This window comes from Nelumbo nucifera, chromosome 4 (assembly GCF_055504915.1).
Source record: "Nelumbo nucifera cultivar China Antique chromosome 4, China Antique-T2T, whole genome shotgun sequence".
Taxonomy (NCBI): Eukaryota; Viridiplantae; Streptophyta; class Magnoliopsida; order Proteales; family Nelumbonaceae; genus Nelumbo; species Nelumbo nucifera.
In genome coordinates this window covers 41,087,288-41,106,054 of record NC_142652.1, presented here as the reverse complement: position 1 = coordinate 41,106,054, position 18,767 = coordinate 41,087,288, and the positions used below count along the sequence as shown (strand labels likewise).

General features: G+C 34.4%; 1 protein-coding gene across 4 annotated transcripts in view; it reads right to left on the bottom strand.

The window, feature by feature from the left end:
* Nucleotides 1-12,076: 12,076 nt before the first annotated feature.
* Nucleotides 12,077-18,767, bottom strand: part of NPQ7 (antigen receptor-like protein (DUF565)) — a 46,383-nt gene continuing 39,692 nt past the window's right edge. For 3 of the 4 annotated variants that reach the window (XM_088903938.1, XM_088903937.1, XM_010277980.3), the window contains one exon: nt 12,077-12,674. In XM_088903938.1, coding sequence (XP_088760064.1) covers nt 12,230-12,674 — 445 coding nt within the window. In that variant the 3' untranslated portion in view covers nt 12,077-12,229. Of the gene's footprint in view, nt 12,675-12,839; nt 12,862-18,767 lie in introns of all 4 variants that reach the window. The other variant, XM_010277981.3, reaches the window with a different exon arrangement.

The window sequence follows — 18,767 nt, the reverse complement described above, 5'->3', positions numbered from 1 at the left end:
CATTGTGAAGTACTTTTGACTATTAGTTGTCTTTGATAATGCACTTTTCTTTTGGTAATACTTAATAAATAACACATTTGATGGATAATAAACTCTTTAGGGTCTATTGCATGGAATCTGAATTAAATTTTAAAATTTCAAACAAGGTTTTAAAAGGCTAAAGGCATAGTTGAGGTGTAATGGCCCAAAAAGGTGAGGCTTAAGCCTCAAGGCGTTGCAAGGCATAAGCCTTAAAGTTTAAGAAAAAATTTATTAAAATTTATAAATTGATGAAAATAACATATAATACTAAATTAAAATGATAGAAGGTACACATATCCATAAACTAGAAGTTTATAAGTAATAAATTTTAGCATTTAAGCATTAAACAAAATAATAGCTAATCAACTAACAATTATAAACATTTTATCTTTCTTCTAAATTATTATTTAAAAGAAAGGAAACAACTAACAGTTATTATTATTATTATTATTAAGAAAAAAAATCGATTAGAAGAAGAAATGAGAAAAATAAAAACTTGGGACATTACATTTAGAATAATAAGAAAAACCTCACTTAATTTATCCAAATTCCAAAAGAAACTAAGAACTAGATTAGTCCTTTCTGCATTGAACACTCTTAAAACAACACTAAGAAAAACTAATAGAATTTGATTTCCCTTGTTGTTTTTCATTTTTACTTTTTTTTTTATTTGGCCCATAATTATTGAAGTGTTTTTTCCATATATTTTAAATTATAAAAATACATTTTTTTTGCATTAAATCACTAATTAATCATTGATACTTGAGGCATACACCTCAAGCTACGCCTCACGCCTTGAGGCTTACGCCTCATTCTGATAAAGGCTTACGCTTCACCCATCAAATTTGTGAGGCTTAAAGCCTTGAGGCAAAATCTTTATGCCTCGCCTCAAGGCTTAAGCCTTTTAAAACAATGATTCCAAATCCTTGAATTGGTAGGAATTGGAATTCAAAGAAAAAGAGTTAGACATTAGAATGCTACTATTTAGATGAGCTACAAAGTTGATTTGGAATTAAAATAAAAGTAGCATTAATATATGTCTATTAGGAAACGCCTCTAGAAAGAAACGCTTATTAGGAAGATTAGCCAAGGTGAAGGCAAGGATAGGACCCCAAGCCTCTGTTGCAACCAATGAAAGACCTTACCAACAAACTGGCTGACACCTTGTTGTTTTCCATTTTTACTTTTTTCTTATTTGGCCCATAATTATTGAAGTGTTTTTTTCCATATATTTTAAATTATAAAAATACATTTTTTTTTTGCATTAAATCACTAAATAATCATTGATACTTGAGGCATACACCTCAAGATATGCCTCACGCCTTGAGGCTTGAGGCTTACACCTCATTCTGATAAAGGCTTAAGCTTCACCCATCAAATTTGTGAGGCTTAAAGCCTTGAGGCAAAATCTTTATGCCTCGCCACAAGGCTTAAGCCTTTTAAAACAATGATTCCAAATCCCTGAATTGGTAGGAATTGGAATTCAAAGAAATAGAGTTAGACATTAGAAAGCTACTATTTAGATGAGCTACAAAGTTGATTTGGAATTAAAATAAAAGTAGCATCAATATATGCCTATTAGGAAATGCCTCTAGAAAGAAACACCTATTAGGAAGATTAGCCAAGGTGAAGGCAAGGATAGGACCCCAAGTCTCTATTGCAACCAATGAAAGACCTTACCAACAAACTGGCTAACACCCTCAATTGCCAGCATCTTCACAATCACAAGAGAGAAAAAAAGGGGCCTAAAATAAGAGAATAGGCACTACTTACCCCTTTAATCAAACTGTTCTATACAAAAATAGGAAACTTCATGCGAAAAATTGTTGTTTGGATGGTCAGGATGTACTCATAGGCCATCCAAATGTTATGTCTATATCCAATTCATCCTTCTTAAGACCCTAGATGGTTGGAATCAACCTTGGGTAGTGGTTTTATTTTTAATGTAAAGAAAATAATGCAACCTACAATAGTCTAAAAGACTTTACTACCACATCTATTTTTTGTCCTGGTCATGGTCAATAGTATATATATACTATTTAATACTATAATAGTGTATATATATATATTATTAATATAGTATAATATACTATTATAATAGTATATTATAATATATTATATTATATAATATTAATATAATTAATAATATAGTATAGTATTAATATATGTATATACATTTATATTATAATATAATTAATAATATTATATTCATATATTAATATAATATATATGTAATTATATTACTAATATAATACTATTATATGTAATTATACTATATAATCAATATATTAATTAATATTATAATATTGTTAAACATGTTATAATTAAATATAAAAATATTAATAATTATATGGTATAATATTAATTATACAGTATACAATATATATATTAATAAATATTAACTAATTTAGTAATTATTAATTAATGATATCATATCATAATATGTATTATTTGTATTAATATAATGGTATTTATACATATAATGATATGTATATTATATAGTATATAATATTAATATTATACTGGTCACGGTATATACATACCATGTTTTATACCACATTGTGTTAATATCATGATACGAAAGGGAGAATTCATCAATATATATATATGGTTAAGTCTCCATGTATTTATACCATATCTACACATGTTTATTATAATATATTTGTTTATCAATAAATAACCATTGTATAATCACAAATACGCGTAATTATGTCATCAATGACCTTTTAAACACTCACTAATGGTAATTAATAAACGCACGTCCTTCATGTTTTAATTTGAGGCCTCTTCTTTCCCTTTCATTTCTTCCTATCAGATTTGCCTTTTTCAACAAGCATGACCACTAGTTTGTCCTTTCTATTCAGTTCCTTGGCTTTCCATAACATATTATTGAGCTCTTACAAGCTAGTTGTTAGCTTATTCATGTTGTAGTTCATAACAAAATGATTATAGGATGTGGGCAAAGAGTTTAAGATGGCATCAATCTTAGTGTCACCACTCAGCTTAGAACTAAGAGCCTCCAGTTCATTGATAAAACCTATCATCTTCATGGCATGGTTATGAACCGTTTGGTTCTCGATCATCTTAGTGGTTATCAACAATTTGATGACCTTTTGTTGTGCATAACGATTTTGCTCCTCATACATAGTCTTTAAACTATCCAAAATATCTTTGTAGTTTTTTACTTTGTCAAATTACCACCGGATAGAGTTGTCTAGTGAGGCAATGATGAAACATCGGGCAAGAGAGTTTTTCCTTCCCACTCTTGATATTTTATTTTTCTTTCCTCGGAGGCTCTATCAGGGGGTGCTCTGGTGTCGAGTTAGTAACAATTTTGTTCAATTTCTCAGATATGAGAACCAAGTTAAGGTTATGAAACTAGTCTGTGTGGTTTGGTCCCTAAAGTTTGTTGTCATCTAACAATTTAGCAAGCTATTTGTGTGCCATTTTTGACAAATAATACAAATACATTACTCCACAACTTAATCATTGTTTCATGTTATGTACCGTAGAAAAGATTTTTATGTACGTTTCATTTCCATTTGTTCACCTTTGAGATTTCCTTTTATCTTAGGGACAGAGACATTATTCATATCTCTAAAAAATTGGGAAATAACATAGGTTCATGGGGCCAACTTTTTCAGCTACATAATCCATCACTTATTATGAAGGATCATGTATCCACCCATCTGATGAGCTTTCCTTTTGGCCTTCATCGGACAAGGTTCATTGCCATTTTAGATTAAACATTTCTAACTAGTAAGTGTTGACCCATCATATCGGGAGACCCAATGTACTGTTAATGAGCCTTCCATTTTAGGATAGGCCCCTCCCACTAGTTTATGATGCCCCTATCATCCTATAAAGCAATCCCATTAACTATCTCATCAAAATGAGTAGGCCAATTTTATGGTGCATATCTATCCATCAATTCAGCCTGCTTTCTTACTAATGATGGAAGGCCTTTAGAGATATCATCTTATGGCATTCCCTATCTCATATTATTTATATTAATCATAAGGGAACAAGTATAACAATCCCTAGGTCAACTTTAGGTCTTACCATAGTGGCTCTCACCAACTTTCATAAAGTCATATTCAAAGAGGCCCTAAATGGGTTAGGGTTCCTACAAGGTTCCTCTTTGGAGAGGAAAAAGAGAATGGCCCATTAAAAGGAGATCATACAATGATCCATGGGCACCATGAAAATGATGTGTATTCAGCCATGATGGACATGGAGAGCCACATAAGTCTTCTCATGGGCCAAGTACTAATGGCCCATGTACGAATTACATTCACATAGCACATCACATATATTTTGATCAAAATCAAATTAAATCTTGTAAAACTCATACCCATTTAGATTAACACATTATCAATTCATCTATGGACCGAATTATCTAATAATATTCATTTTGGTATATGAGCCCAACTGCAAAAAACAATTTGGCCCATATAGATGCCCATAATGGCCTTATCTTGCTTTAATCTATTTCTAATTAGATTTTACAAGAATGGGCCGAATTGGTCCATGTAATGGCCCATCAAACCCCTGTCCTAAATCCATATTTGTTCATTTAATCAATGATCTAAGGGGCTGTAATCAGTTCCCAACCAACCATATGTTGGACCAAAACTAGGTCAAATTGGCCTAGGGTTTGGTGCCCAAAATATGCATCAATCCACATATATTATGATCGAAAATTATTAGTTATGACTCATAATCATATAAGCAAATAAACAGTAATTAATCAAATTAAATAACAAGGGCCAATACTGTGATGGTTCGAATCCAATCCAGACAAATGCAGGATCCAAATAAACTGCTATCTCTAGATCAATCTCCATCTTTCTCTATGATCTCTGACAAGTCTTTTGATGTAAAGAAATAGAAAAACCCTAATTTCTAATGCTTAGATCAGAAAAAACCTAATACATTCTTTCTAAAAAAGACAAAGAATTAAGTATATACCAAATAATTAAATAATCAAATGGTGTGCATTAAACTAGCCACCAACAAAGATTTTGATCTCCACCACACTTTCAACCCAAGAATTCAAGAACTCAACATAAAACAAATCCATAATATATAAGAAAATATAAAGATTAATTTTCATATTATTGGCCCCAAATCTGAGAACTAATTTCTCAATTTCTTATGCTGATTAGGTCAAATCGACTTGACTAGTTCTTGTCGATTTGATCTTTCTTTCAAATCTGACTCGGTTCACTTCAAGAATTGAACATAGTGCTCTAATACCACTATTGAAAGGGTTAAAATCCCTTTTAGAAATCGATAACTGCATTTTGTTTGATCGATCTTCCACTGAAGCAGGCCAAGTTTCAAACCATATCAAAAGGGAAAAATATACCAAATATGGATACCATAAGCGCAAATCTCATGGTGGAAGTTCATGCCCAAATCAGTCTTAAAACTCGCCTCCACTAAAGATGGTGCAGTGTATAGTTGAAGTTGATTCAACGACATTGTTTTCTATAAAACTGCTACCAACTTGCTTGGATCGAATGGGGTGAATGAGTTTAATCTTCCTCATTGTTTCTCTTGCAAAAATCCTAAAGAAAAACTTATAAAAATTAGTTCTTAGGAGTCTAGGTTGAATTATAGTATATACTATTATAAAACTATATTATAATAGTATATAATATACAATAGTATATTATATAATATTAATAGTATAATTGTATTATTATATATTATTCTACATACTATAATATTATAGTAATATTATAGTATAATAGTATAATATAGTATATATAATAGTATTTATATTATATAATATATTATACACTATACTATAATATAGCACATTATAGTAGTATAATACTATTAATAGTATATATTATATTATAAAATATATTATAGTATACTATTATTATGTAATATATACTAATATAATATATTAATAATAATATGATTATAATAATATTATAATATATCAAGCCAGCAGAAGAAAACGTCTTTAAAGCCCTATTCGAGTCCTACATGGAAAAGCTTAAAAGCAAACTCCCTGATATCGACCCCATAGAGCTTGAAGAGATGTCCCTTTGATTCGCGAAAAAAAAATGAAAGAAAAAAGCAAGGGAATCTCAAAAAATTTAGAAACCGAAAGTGTCCAACCTCTCAATCCCCACTAAGGGATGATCATAAAGGAATCTTACTGTTGACAGATAGTCTACCACTAAAAAGTTCACTCTTATCTTCAACAATAAATATTTGTCAATAATGCTCCACAGTAAAGATTCATTGAAGATAAAAGAAGCATCTCTAGCTTATCACTTTGTCTAAAAAAGACAAGCAAAAAAATAGGTGTCTTAAATAGATATTCTCAAGATAAGTTCAAATATGAAAAAAAAAAGATATCTCGAAGTCACTCTCCTATCTATAAATAAGGATCAATCCTCAAGAAAAGGGTGTGTTGAAGTTATCCAAGTGTTCAAGAGTCCAGTAGTCATAAACCCTTAAGTGTGCTAAGTCTTTATTGTAGTTTTTGCAAAAATCCTTGAGTAAGAATTTTGTAACATTTCAGTAATACTGCTTAGTGAAGTTCTTTGTACTAAAGCATTGTAAGTGTTTTACGACTATACTTTACCTTAAGTATTTTGTAAGTTTAGAATTACTTTTTAGTCTAAATCTTTATCGAAGCTTTTACTCTACTTCACTATTTGTTTTACTAAAACATCATCTAGCAACATCATACTTTACTATTTGTTTTACTGTTTTCTACATATGCGTATTGCTATATTCCATCCTTCCATCCTCTTATTATCCTAGCCTTAATTTGCCTATTCCCATTTGGTATAAGAGCCATAACCCTACAAGAATCGGGATTATTAAATCATTAGGTACTGCCTAGAACCTTTGGCTAGAACCCAAAGCTGCAATTCACTCGGTGAAATCACTTGGCTAGCACCCAATTTGTTAGACTAGTCACCTAATAGTTCCCCGAGGCTAGAACCCTTGCACCCTAGGCAAAGTTGCTTCTGGTTGAAAAGGATTGGTGAAAAGCCATTGAAGTTGACTGTCTGTTAACAATTAAGGGGAAGGATAAGATGAGGAGATTGTTTAGGTCAAGATCTAGTAATGGATATAGTCTTGAGGAATGTAGTACAAGCTCATCCCTTACAAAGTCTATGTCTATAAAAAAACATGGAAGAGATCAACTATAGTAATATCAAGTAAAAAAGGAGTATTTAGTCTAAAGAGAGACTTAACATTAGAATGGTAAAAAGAATTGTCGCTCTAGGCAATGACTCAGAAGATTTTCATCTTATAGATAGAAAGGTGATAGAGGCCTATAGAAAAACAAAAAAAAAAAAGTAGATTGTCATTTCATACACTTTGGCCTAATACAAGTAGCCATAAAACCATTAACAAGGTTGGGCCTGTCTAACAGGTTCAAGGCATAACAAGGCATAATAAATTCAGTGATTCCTTCAAAGGAGTAATAGAAGGAAATCTTCATCAAGGGCCAATATACTTTAATGCTTTCCTAATTTCTCAGTGTTGCTGACGGACGTAGGGATACATGAAGCCTTAACCTTAAGACTATAGACCCAAGGCTTCAATATGAAACTTGGATCAGAGAATGTAGCATTAGTCTATAGAGTCTATTTTAAGACTATGAATACAATCTGTCCTAATACTAGGATCACCAGAACAAGGGGGTAACTACCATGTTCCAGACCAACACTAGGAATAATATAACTATTCCTATGCAAATTATGTGGAAAGATGTAAAACTACCGAACAGTTGGTCAATAGCTGCAAAACCTCCTAGACCCATGAAGTCCACTGAATTAGCATATGTATTCAACGAACAGGATGGATCCATTGAGCTGCGGTTCAGAAGAGCCTCTACTTCTTCGAGGCCCTCATATGCTGAACCATTAGAGGCAAAATCTTCTCATTCAAGAAGATCAGTAGATTTATCAGAACCACCTCGTCCTCCTCTTGGCATTATATATGCTACCTATGAAACTCTTATATTAGATACACCACCTTCAGACTACCACGTAGTTCAAAGAGGTAATCCCTCAGTAAAATGTTACAAACCAATTGAAGTAGATTTTGAGATAAATATCTTGGAAATTGAAGAAGAAATCTAAATAGATAAAGACCTAAAAAGGTTAGACTTTAATTTACAACCAATAAAGAAAAAATGGTTCTTTGAAAATTTCTCTAAAAATGAGAAAGAATGTACCCGAGAACTATGGTATGAAAATATGTTAGAAATAAAAGAAAATATTCCCTTCTGGGATTGGCTTATAAAGTAAAAATAATTCAAGCACATAAAACCACCAACAGAGGAATTAGAGCTTTGTGTAACAGAAAAATTATCTAGAGCATGGAAAATTATGTCTACAGGTAAAACTATAGAATCATTATATCCGCCTTTAGAAGCCATTAAAATAGGCAAAGAAAAACCGATAACTAGCTTTATAAAAAATTCTAATATAATAAAAGAAGCTGAGACAATAATACCTTAACACTGTTTCAAATAACAGAATAAAATAATTACACTAATATATGCCTAAATATCCTAGGAAAACAAACTAATAGGATAAAAATATTATTAATTTCATTAAAAAACTCTAAACAAAGAATGATAATTAAGAAAGAAAAACCTATGGGAATAATAATTGAATTCCCTCCTAATATGGAAATTAAGAAAGCTTCTAGATTTATCTAAAGTAGGTTATAAGGGGCTATTTACAAAATTAATTTCATCATCTAAATGGGAAAAAGGAGAAAAATCTAAATTCTCTAAAATAGAGAAAATAGAAAAAGCATTTGATTCACACTCAATAAATTTATTGAGTGAAGGATCTGAAATCGAATTGGACTCAGAAAAAGGATTTCTAGAAAATCACTTAATAGAGCTAAATAAGCTCTCATACAAAAGTAAAAAGCCCTATTACCCTAGGCATACGCTAGTAGACATATTGTTTGAAGAACTAGTTAAATCACAGATTAGTTATGATGGGAATACCTTTTACAAATGAAATCTAAATGGAAAATCTGAATACCAGATTCATGAGATGGTTCATCATATGACCATGTATGCTAGTGCCAATAAATTGGCAAGAAATGAAAAAAAGTTAATAGCCACAATAATAATTGAGTCTTTCACCGAACAACTTGAAAGATGGTGGCTCAATTACCTAACTCAAGAAGAAAGGGATTATATCCTTAATTCTATAAAAAGAGATGAAGGTAGTGAAATGGTCTTAAGTCAAGGCCAACCCATTCAGGATGTGGTAACTACTCTAGTATTAAAATATTGAGTCATTTTATAGGAAACTCCAATGATATGGAGAGAATAAGCGAACAACTTATTAATCTTAGATGTATAACACTATTTGATTCAAGGGCAAATATAAATCTCAAAGGATATATTAATAATAATATGATTATAAAAATATTACGATAAACTATTATATTAATATTATCATATATAATATGATTATTATACTATAATATTATAATATATCAATTAATCTATTATATAATATATTATAATAAACCATATATTATAGTATACTATTATACTAATAATATCTATACTATATTATAATAATATAATATTTACACTATTATAGTATATTATATACTATTATAGTATATAGTATATATTATATTATATAGTATAATAATACTATTATATAAAATAATTATAATACATACAAACATAATATATTAATAATAATATGATTAGAATAATATTATAATATACTATAATATTAATATTATAATATTATATATAATACTATCATATATTAATACCATATATATAATATATTAATATACTATCATATTATATCATATACTATATATTATACTATAATATTATGTTATACTAGTATAATATACTATAATATAGTATTAATATATGATACTATAAATATTATATAATATGTATATTAATATATTAATATTATAGTATAATATATCATACTATATAATATATACCAAGGTTCAAAGTACTGACACAGGCCTCAGTGCTTTTTTTTTTGTTTTACTTGTTTTTTTTTTTTTTTTGAAATTGGTTCAAAGGGGCCGGTTTAAGGCCCCAACTACCCTCTGAACCAGTGGTTGACCGAATACAACCCCTGTAGGGGCATATCGAGAAGCCACCGGCACAATACATATCGGCCGGTACGGGCCGATATGTATCAATACTTTGAACCTTGGTATATATAATATGGTAACTAATCATATATTATATTATATACTATATTATAGTATATATTAATATAGTATATTATATTTCATATGGTGCAATTTTATAGGCCAATATGGTTGCACCGGAATTAGATACTTGTGCATTGCAATTAGAGAACACTGCAATGGATATTATTTATTAAAATCATTTTTAAAGCTACCTACTTTCTTTTCCAATATTTAAATCTCTAAAGAATATAGAGGAATTTTCAACCCTTGATTTTAGAATTCTTCTCTTTATCCCGTGCCCAACATGAGAGGGTTTTATGTCTAAAGAAAGAAAAGGATTTCAGATTTCTGGTTCTGTTTTGAGATGAGGTTTCTAATTTTTCATTCTCCTCTAACTTTCCCTCTGTGCAACATGGTGCCTTCGAAGAAAGGGTTCTCTAAATAGCTGGCTAGGCAAGTCCTGCGAGATTTTTCTCATAAGGTTACCAATCGATCTCTGATAATGTGGTCGAAGTCCCTTCTCTAAAATATAATCAGGATACAAATTTCACAATCAACAGATGTGTAGCCAATAACAAACAATGAAATACTATGAATATCTTAGGTTGTGTTTGGTACCATTGTTGTTTCTATCTGAAATGCTTTGGGTTGATCAATATAAATTGACATACAATTGTTATTTGAGGCTGGTTGTGGTTAAAATAGGCATACCTTAAAAATGCATGTGAGAGGCTGTTTGCAGAAACATCAAATTGGTGTTTCTTGAGCTGAAGTCTTAATCATTCTAGCTGAAGTAACTCTCACATGTGATGTGCAACACATCTCTTGATCAACCCAAAACATTTCAGGTAGAAATAGCAATGGTACTAAACACAACCTTAATTAACAATCAATAGATATGATAAGCCAATAAGAAACTCCTAAAACTGATCAATTGGCACCACCATCAATGTCTAGAGGGCAAAAGATCTAGATATTCCACCATAGTCACGAGTCATAAGAAAACAACATCATACTTTATCATGGTAAACATATTGCAACGTCAAGGATCATAAGATAGGACAGACATGAATTTGGTGCACCATGAAAAAAGGCCCCCCTCCCCATTTATGTATCTAAATGCAGAACTCTTTCAATATAAGGCAACTAATCATCTGTATACAAGAGAAACAATGATTCTTGGCTTCTTCTTTAAGTAGTTTGGTGAACACAATATGGATAACAATTACTAAGCATGCACTGGTTCCTTTACATGGCCATGGTGCATACTTGTTGAATTACATTCCCTAAAGTGTCCTCTGTTTTACAAACTTCATGCCTTTCAACGCTCCATCAACCAAGTCCTAATGACAACATAACATCCAGAGTCCAAGATACATGGCCTATGGTGTAAAAAACAAGAAAAAAGAAATTAAATAAAACTATTAAATTCTAATACCAAATATCACAAGAGATACCAAAATACCAACATTTTCAACAATAAGAAACCATAAAACCCTAATTTTCATGTAATCAATAAAAACAATGAGATAGGGCAATTACCAATCTGGTTAAGACATTCATGGTAGATCTTCACATTTGACTGAGCTTTAACACCAATCTAATAAACAATTGCCCACAAAAAGGAAAGTAGAGAAGGATCGCAGAGAAAACAAAGAAAATTTGGCTAAATCAAATGCCCAGAAAGAGAAGCTATCCCAAAGAAGAGTAAGAAAGATCACCATAGAGAGAGAGAGAGAGAGAGAGAGGAAGAGAGAGAAGGAAAAAAATGAGAAGAACCTCAACAGTGGTGTATGTTTTGGAGGTTAAAGGAAGTTTGCTTGATTAAACCAAATTTTGCTATCCATATGACAGAGGAAGAGAATGGGCAGGTAAAGTACATTTTGATTATTTTGTTTATACCACAAATGGTTAAAAGCTAAATGAAAAGGAAAGAAATGAAGCAAAGCTAGCTTTCATATATAAGGCATCATGGAAGATTAAACTTGTAAATGCAAGTTCTAAAAATAATCCTGCTTTAACTCCCTAATTTGAAGGCATCAACAAAAAGACCCAGGCAAACACCAGCTTTCCAGTAATTGACCATCACAACAAAGGATTTCAACCTCCCTGTAGATAAAGAGGGGGGATTCCTGTACATAAGCATGCCAATCCCCTCAATGGCAGCAACGACAACACCAGCAACCAATACATCCCAGTCACCAGTCTGTCCTAGAATGGTAGCTAGTGCATTTGCAGTATAGAAACCCAACAGGAGGAGAAAAACTTTCATGGGAAAATTCCTTCTAGCTGCATTCAACTTCTCCAATAGCTGTCTACCACCAGCAGTTACTATCCTACCCAGCCGAGTCTGGCCAAGACCAGGACTTTCATTGTTGATGCTGTCTTGCCCCCCACTCTCAGGAGTTCCACCAGTGTCCAAAGCAAAATTTATAATCCAACCATCCCTTCTTGTCCATCGACTGTTCAAGATACAAAGAAAGAAAAATTTAAGATCATATCAACATCAGAGGAAATATTCAGTAATAATATCCCGAATAGATTATCTTAACAACCTAACCTATTGCAATATATAAAATTGATAATTCCAGAACAAAAGCTTTCAACTTTGACATTATTGGTAATACCTTTCAAATAGCTTGCACTGACCTGCATGTAAGATGATGTGCACAAAACAACTAGGTTAGATGGAGGTAGTGCATGGAAAAAAAAAATCCTGATCTTTTTTTTTTTTTTGATAGATTAAAAGAAAATTTCATTAAAAGAAAAAGAAAAATGCATTCTGAGAGGGTGTTCAGGAAACACCCAGAAATAGAAAAACAAAAGAAACAAAAACCATTCATCACCAATTGAACAGATTACATCTTTGAAATCCTCCCAACTCCCAAAGATCATCCCTCCAGGTCTTCCCGACTTAAGCAGCTTCCGGAAACAACAACGAACTCAAATTCTTTGGCTTTATCTCTTACAGTTGCATCTTATCTGTACTAGATTTTCTCACCAGACTCCATTCTAAATTCTTTCTTCTTCCAGCTCTCAGACCCGTAATCGTGTTAGACAGTGTATGCCCTTAGCTCCAATCAGCATGATGTATATTATGACATTTATTGTAAATGAATAAAGTACATATTTGATTCATGTTATTATGGTGTGTTTCTATATAATACCCTTAAACTGGACACATGAGAATCGTGTTAGTTTAGAATCTTCACAGTCGTTGGATAGATCTGGGGAGATTTATCCTGCCAAGGCTGACACTGATATACCACCAAGTTGGTTGGGGTGGCTTGTCTCAGCAGCCAGGGTGAGACCTGAGGTACATGCAGTGTGGGTTTTCTTGAAACCCTGAACCAGACCAAAATTTCAGTATTGCCCTAGACCTTGGAGATAAATGGGCAAAACTGGAATGTTACACCTGACCCCTAGACTCGATTATGATACTGCACTAGGTATCGGATTGGGCTATCTTTGATATGCCAATCAGTGAGATCCTTAGAGGGGGTCAAAACCTGGGTATGTTGGGACAATTCGAGAATACATCTGAGTGGGTGATCATAGTGACAAGATCAGCCCCTTTGTCGGACAAAGTGAATAATCGGGGATGCACTCTCTCTGATGGAAACCTAAACTGCCAGCAGTTGATTTCAACCGTTCAAATTTGTTTTTGCAAAATATATTTATACAAAGATATACATATATATTATGGTTTCAAAATATTTGCAAAAGGTTTTAATTCCTGGGATCCATGTGAGTAGAGAGTGCAGCACTGCACCTTGCAGCTGAGGGAGAGGTCCTCTCTTGTCGGGCAGTGTTTGATCATTGTGGGCTGAGAGGTTAAGTGTAAGACCATTGAGAATCATACCTAATGGGCTAATCTTGCATCTGCCCATAGTCCTTGGGCCTTCATAAGATGGCTGGACCCAATGACCATTTAGTATAAATGTTGGGCCCATTAAGAGCCCATAGTGATGGACTCGGGGGTTCACTGTATTCAACAGTGAATTCGGCTAGGCCTTGTAACAAAGGCTAGGTTGAACCCATGTGGCTGATGTGTAGATCAATGATAGGGTCCCACGCCATACAAAGAGAGCCAAGCTAGCCAGCATTAAAGTGGAAGTGAGACTGAAAGCTTAATGAGCCTAAAAGCCCATTTTGAACTGGGTTAATTAGATTAATTAAATAGGGGCGGATTTGGGATTTGGATCAGTAGATAAGATAAGGGATTATCCTTATCCACTTAAAGAGTCCATATCCAAATAAAGATTTGGATCAAAGGAACTCCTAATTTGATTAGGAAGGTTGATCTTTATCTGCAAATAAGATAAGGGATTATCCTTATCACTTAAAGAGTTCAAATCCAAATAAAAGATTTGGATCAGGAAACTCCTAATGAGATTAGGGAATTGTCTCTTTAAAGCTATAAATAAGAGAGGAGGGCGGACCTTGAATACACACTCACTCAATACAGAGAGAAGACAACTCAGTTAGACTGATCTTGCCTTCTGCTCTTTTTCTCCCTGCTCTTGCCGCCCTACCCTATTCGATCTCCAGTTCTTGGATTGGACCAAGATTCGATCTTGATATTGTTTCTTGCCAGAAGAAACAATTTAGAAGTTGTGCCCACTGTCCCATTCGATTCTTGTTGAAGAATCACTAGCTCTTGGTGAAAAACTACCTGCTAATCCTGCCTCATCCTAAGTTGTGTCATCTCCAGTGGAGGGAGGATTTGGTACACTCTTTGGGGTGAACACCTACGTTGGGAGGTGCATTCTTGCGTGGATTTCGTATCAGGTATATCCCTCCCTTATTTTAGTTTCAGATTTGGTCCAGTTTGGTTACAATAACGAACCTTGAAAATGCAGTTTTCTAAATTGGGAATAGGATTCCTAGATGGAAGTAAAGAAATTTTTTGAAATTTCGCTCAACCTTCCTGCAAGGTTCGACCATCCAAGACCCAAGTAAGCAATCACATTTCCAGATTCAACCTCCGCCACCCCTCCTAACTTTTACCTCTAACAGCCCCTCACTCCTCTTCTACCAGATCCTTTTCCCTCCTTTTGCCTTCCTCCCACACCTCCCCCCACCTAAAACTTTTTTCTTGTTTCTTTCTTCTCTCTTGCTCCTTTCAAACCGTTCAATTGCCCTTCTGACCAATTTCTCCATTCCTAAGAAAAATAAACCAAGAGATTTCCCCACCTCCATCTGTCTCTCCACTAGCTACTCAATATCCACCCTTTTCTCCTCTAATCCTTCCCCCTTCAATACCCCTGGCCAACTCTCCTACCTCCCTTATGTCCTCTCCCGAGACCTCTTGCACTCTCACTCCCCCCCCCCTCCTTTCTCCCCAACTTCTTCATCTCGCTGAAAGATAATTCTTTTCCTATTATAGACCCTCCAATGCTGCTCACTCCCTTCTTCCACAAAATGACACTTTGCCTTTTCTTTGTCTCCCATGTCTACCTCATCCTTAGCTCTGGAAGCCTGTTGCTCTCTAACCTTGTTGACACCTTCCAAAGCATTTGAGGAAATAAATAAATTTGAACTCACCTCAGTATTCAGACACTACACCATCTCCAAAGTTATCAAACCATTCAGGATGTTCGCCTGCCTTTCAAGCATCGAAACCACATCCTCCTGGTTGTCACTGCCATAGTCACTCCCTATCTTCAACTTCTACACTCCTTGCACCTTCTCTCCATCATGAGAATCGGGACACAGAGACTAGAGACTAAACAATGAAACAATCTAGATTGTTGAAAGACCATTTGATAAATATCTAGACCTGTGAGCTCGATCAAGCACAACCTTTTCCACCTCCGATGAATCCTTCCGCTGCTTGTCGCTTGAACCAGCGCTAGTCTTCCCCAATTCCTTGGCCTCACCACCATTGAGCGCAACGAACTTCATTAGTCCCTCAAATCTTGCAACAACCCAAACTGGATCATCCATCGAGTTCCCCAAATCTGTAAAGTTCTTTCTAACTCTCTTTTTCCTAAAACCTCTTGGCCCAAACTTTCTTTTACAAAAATGTCCTTTTCTACCTGTGACCTCTTATGCTGGTTCGTGTTTTTAAAACTCTTTCTAAATCTCTTCCTATGTTTACCTGCTACCACCTATCTACTATTCCCCACCCCTCAACCCCTTCACCTGACTGTTGGGCTAAGACCTTGTTAAACTCTATTTCCACATGGGCAGCACCCAACCAACCATTTAAATCCGTCCTCTCTATTTGATCTTCAAATAAAATCATCTCTGCCATGTCACCCTTTTCTCCTTCCTCCTACCCTCAACTCTTGACTCTTGAATTCCCGATCTTCCTGTCTCCTCATCCCTACTGCCTAAGACCTCTGCCCCTCAATCTTCTCCCTCGTCTTCCCCTTCCTCTTCAACACCCTTCTGCTCTTCCATCAACCCTTTGTCCTCCACTCTTGAAAATGTTGTCTTCTCCTTTCACAATCACTCTCAAACCATACCTTTCACCAGCAAACTTAAGAACCATCTTGTGTTGAATAGCAGAGACCTTTTCATCAACCCATGGTTTAAAGTATCGATACGATACGCCCCGTATCAGGCATATCGTATCATATCTTTTGAAAAAGATATGGTCCAAAACGCCTGTTCCCAGGTGTTTCGGACTCCCAACTTTTTTTAATAATAAAGAACATGTTTTAACTTTTAGGATTCCCAAAAAACCAAAATTTGAAAAAGAAAAAAACAAAAAAAAGGCGTTCTGGCCATTTCTAAGTTCCAATACGATACGACCGATATGCGCATCGTATCAATACTTTGAACCTTGTTTCAACCTCAACTAAAATTCTCGCCATGTCCAGCTTCTCCCAAGACCCGTTCTTGTCAACATACTTCAGGAATCTTCCATATCTATTGCCTATTATTCAAAGGTGATAGTACTCAACACATGTAATGGGATGTTGATCACCCCAATCCACACTGCCTATCTCCATTGCCCTGCGGACACTTCTCCTGCCGCCGAGAACCACCAATCAAGTCATAGGTCAAGGTCTCTTTTTTTGTTTTCTAATGTTCCAAAATCCATTTCGCCCCCTGCCTATTGTGGAACATAAATTGCAGCAGGCCTCCATTCAATTTCCTCACCCCCATAGCCCTTTCCTTTCCCCACTCTAAAACTTCCAAAGCTTCTAATTTCTCAACCTCCATTTCTCTCTCAACAACTATGCTCACCAGGCTAGCATCAGCACCCTTGTTCCTTCATCTTGCCAATCCCCCTGACATCGACGTCCACCTACATCTCTAAATACTATTCTTTCTATCGACATTCACCTCCACCCATGTATTGCTTATCACTCTTGACTGTTTCTGATGCTTGAGAAGCTTGATGGTCTCCCCTTCCACAAAGAGCTGGTGCCAAACCAAGTAAGCTTACGAAACATTGGATCCCTTTTGTGCTTCAATCCATTTCGCATTTGGTAAGATAAAACTTTTTCACTTTTCAATTTTTGGTTTTGACTGATCAGATGAAGACATTGTGACATACAGTCATAACTCCAGTTGCTGCACTGACACCAGCTTCACCAAAAATTGTTGTCATTGCTTCTGTGACTAATGCAGTTGCTCCAATATTAACCACAGTTGTGCCAATAAGGATTGTTGTTAGGAACCATGTAACACTTTTTTTCATCAGCAAAAATAAATTTGTATTAATAGATTTAAAGAAGTGATTAGTACAACATGATCATAGGAAAGTTATTCCCTATTCTCAAACCCACATTACAAACCAGCCCAGAACAACATGATCACAGGAACCATGTAACATCACTATGAAGCACTCTGAAGACACCAATTTCAGGCTCTTTTTCAGCCAACTCACGCACCTGATAAGGAAACCAAAAATACAAGCCTTCACTCCCCAATCTTTTAGATTAAAGAACAAAACTAGCTTTACATTTTGGGTCAAACCATATGGTGTGTATCACATTCAGTTGCCTTTTTTTTTTATAAACGATTGATAATTTATTCATGATAATCAGAATGAAATTACAATACAGTCTGCCCAAAGGAGAGGCACGAGTTGGTACCTCTCCACAACAACAACAAAGTACTACATCAGACTAGGAAATGAAAGTTTACAGAGCTGCCCAGAATAAATGCTCCCTTGATACCCCTTGCTTAGCTAACCCATCCGCTATGGTATTAGCTGTTCTACCCACCCACTGATAATTAGCAGTCATATTCCTTGAAAACCAATTAGCTTTCCTCATAATATCCTTGTAGCACCAAATAACTGAAGCTGGATTTTTTAACCAACCCACAACAACTTTGGAGTCTCCTTCAATAAGAAAATTCTGAACTCCTAACTGGTCTGCAATCTGAATACCTTGTACTGCCGCTAGAAGCTCAGCTCTAATAGAGTCCCCTATACTCACGGAGCCTGAGAATAAAGCTAATATATTACTATCTTTATCTCTCAGCACCCCACCTATCCCTAATGGACCCGGATTTCCTTGGCTGCTACCATCAAAATTCAGCTTTGTCCAGCCTTCTGAAGGAGGCACCCACACAGTTGGTACCCTGTTCTT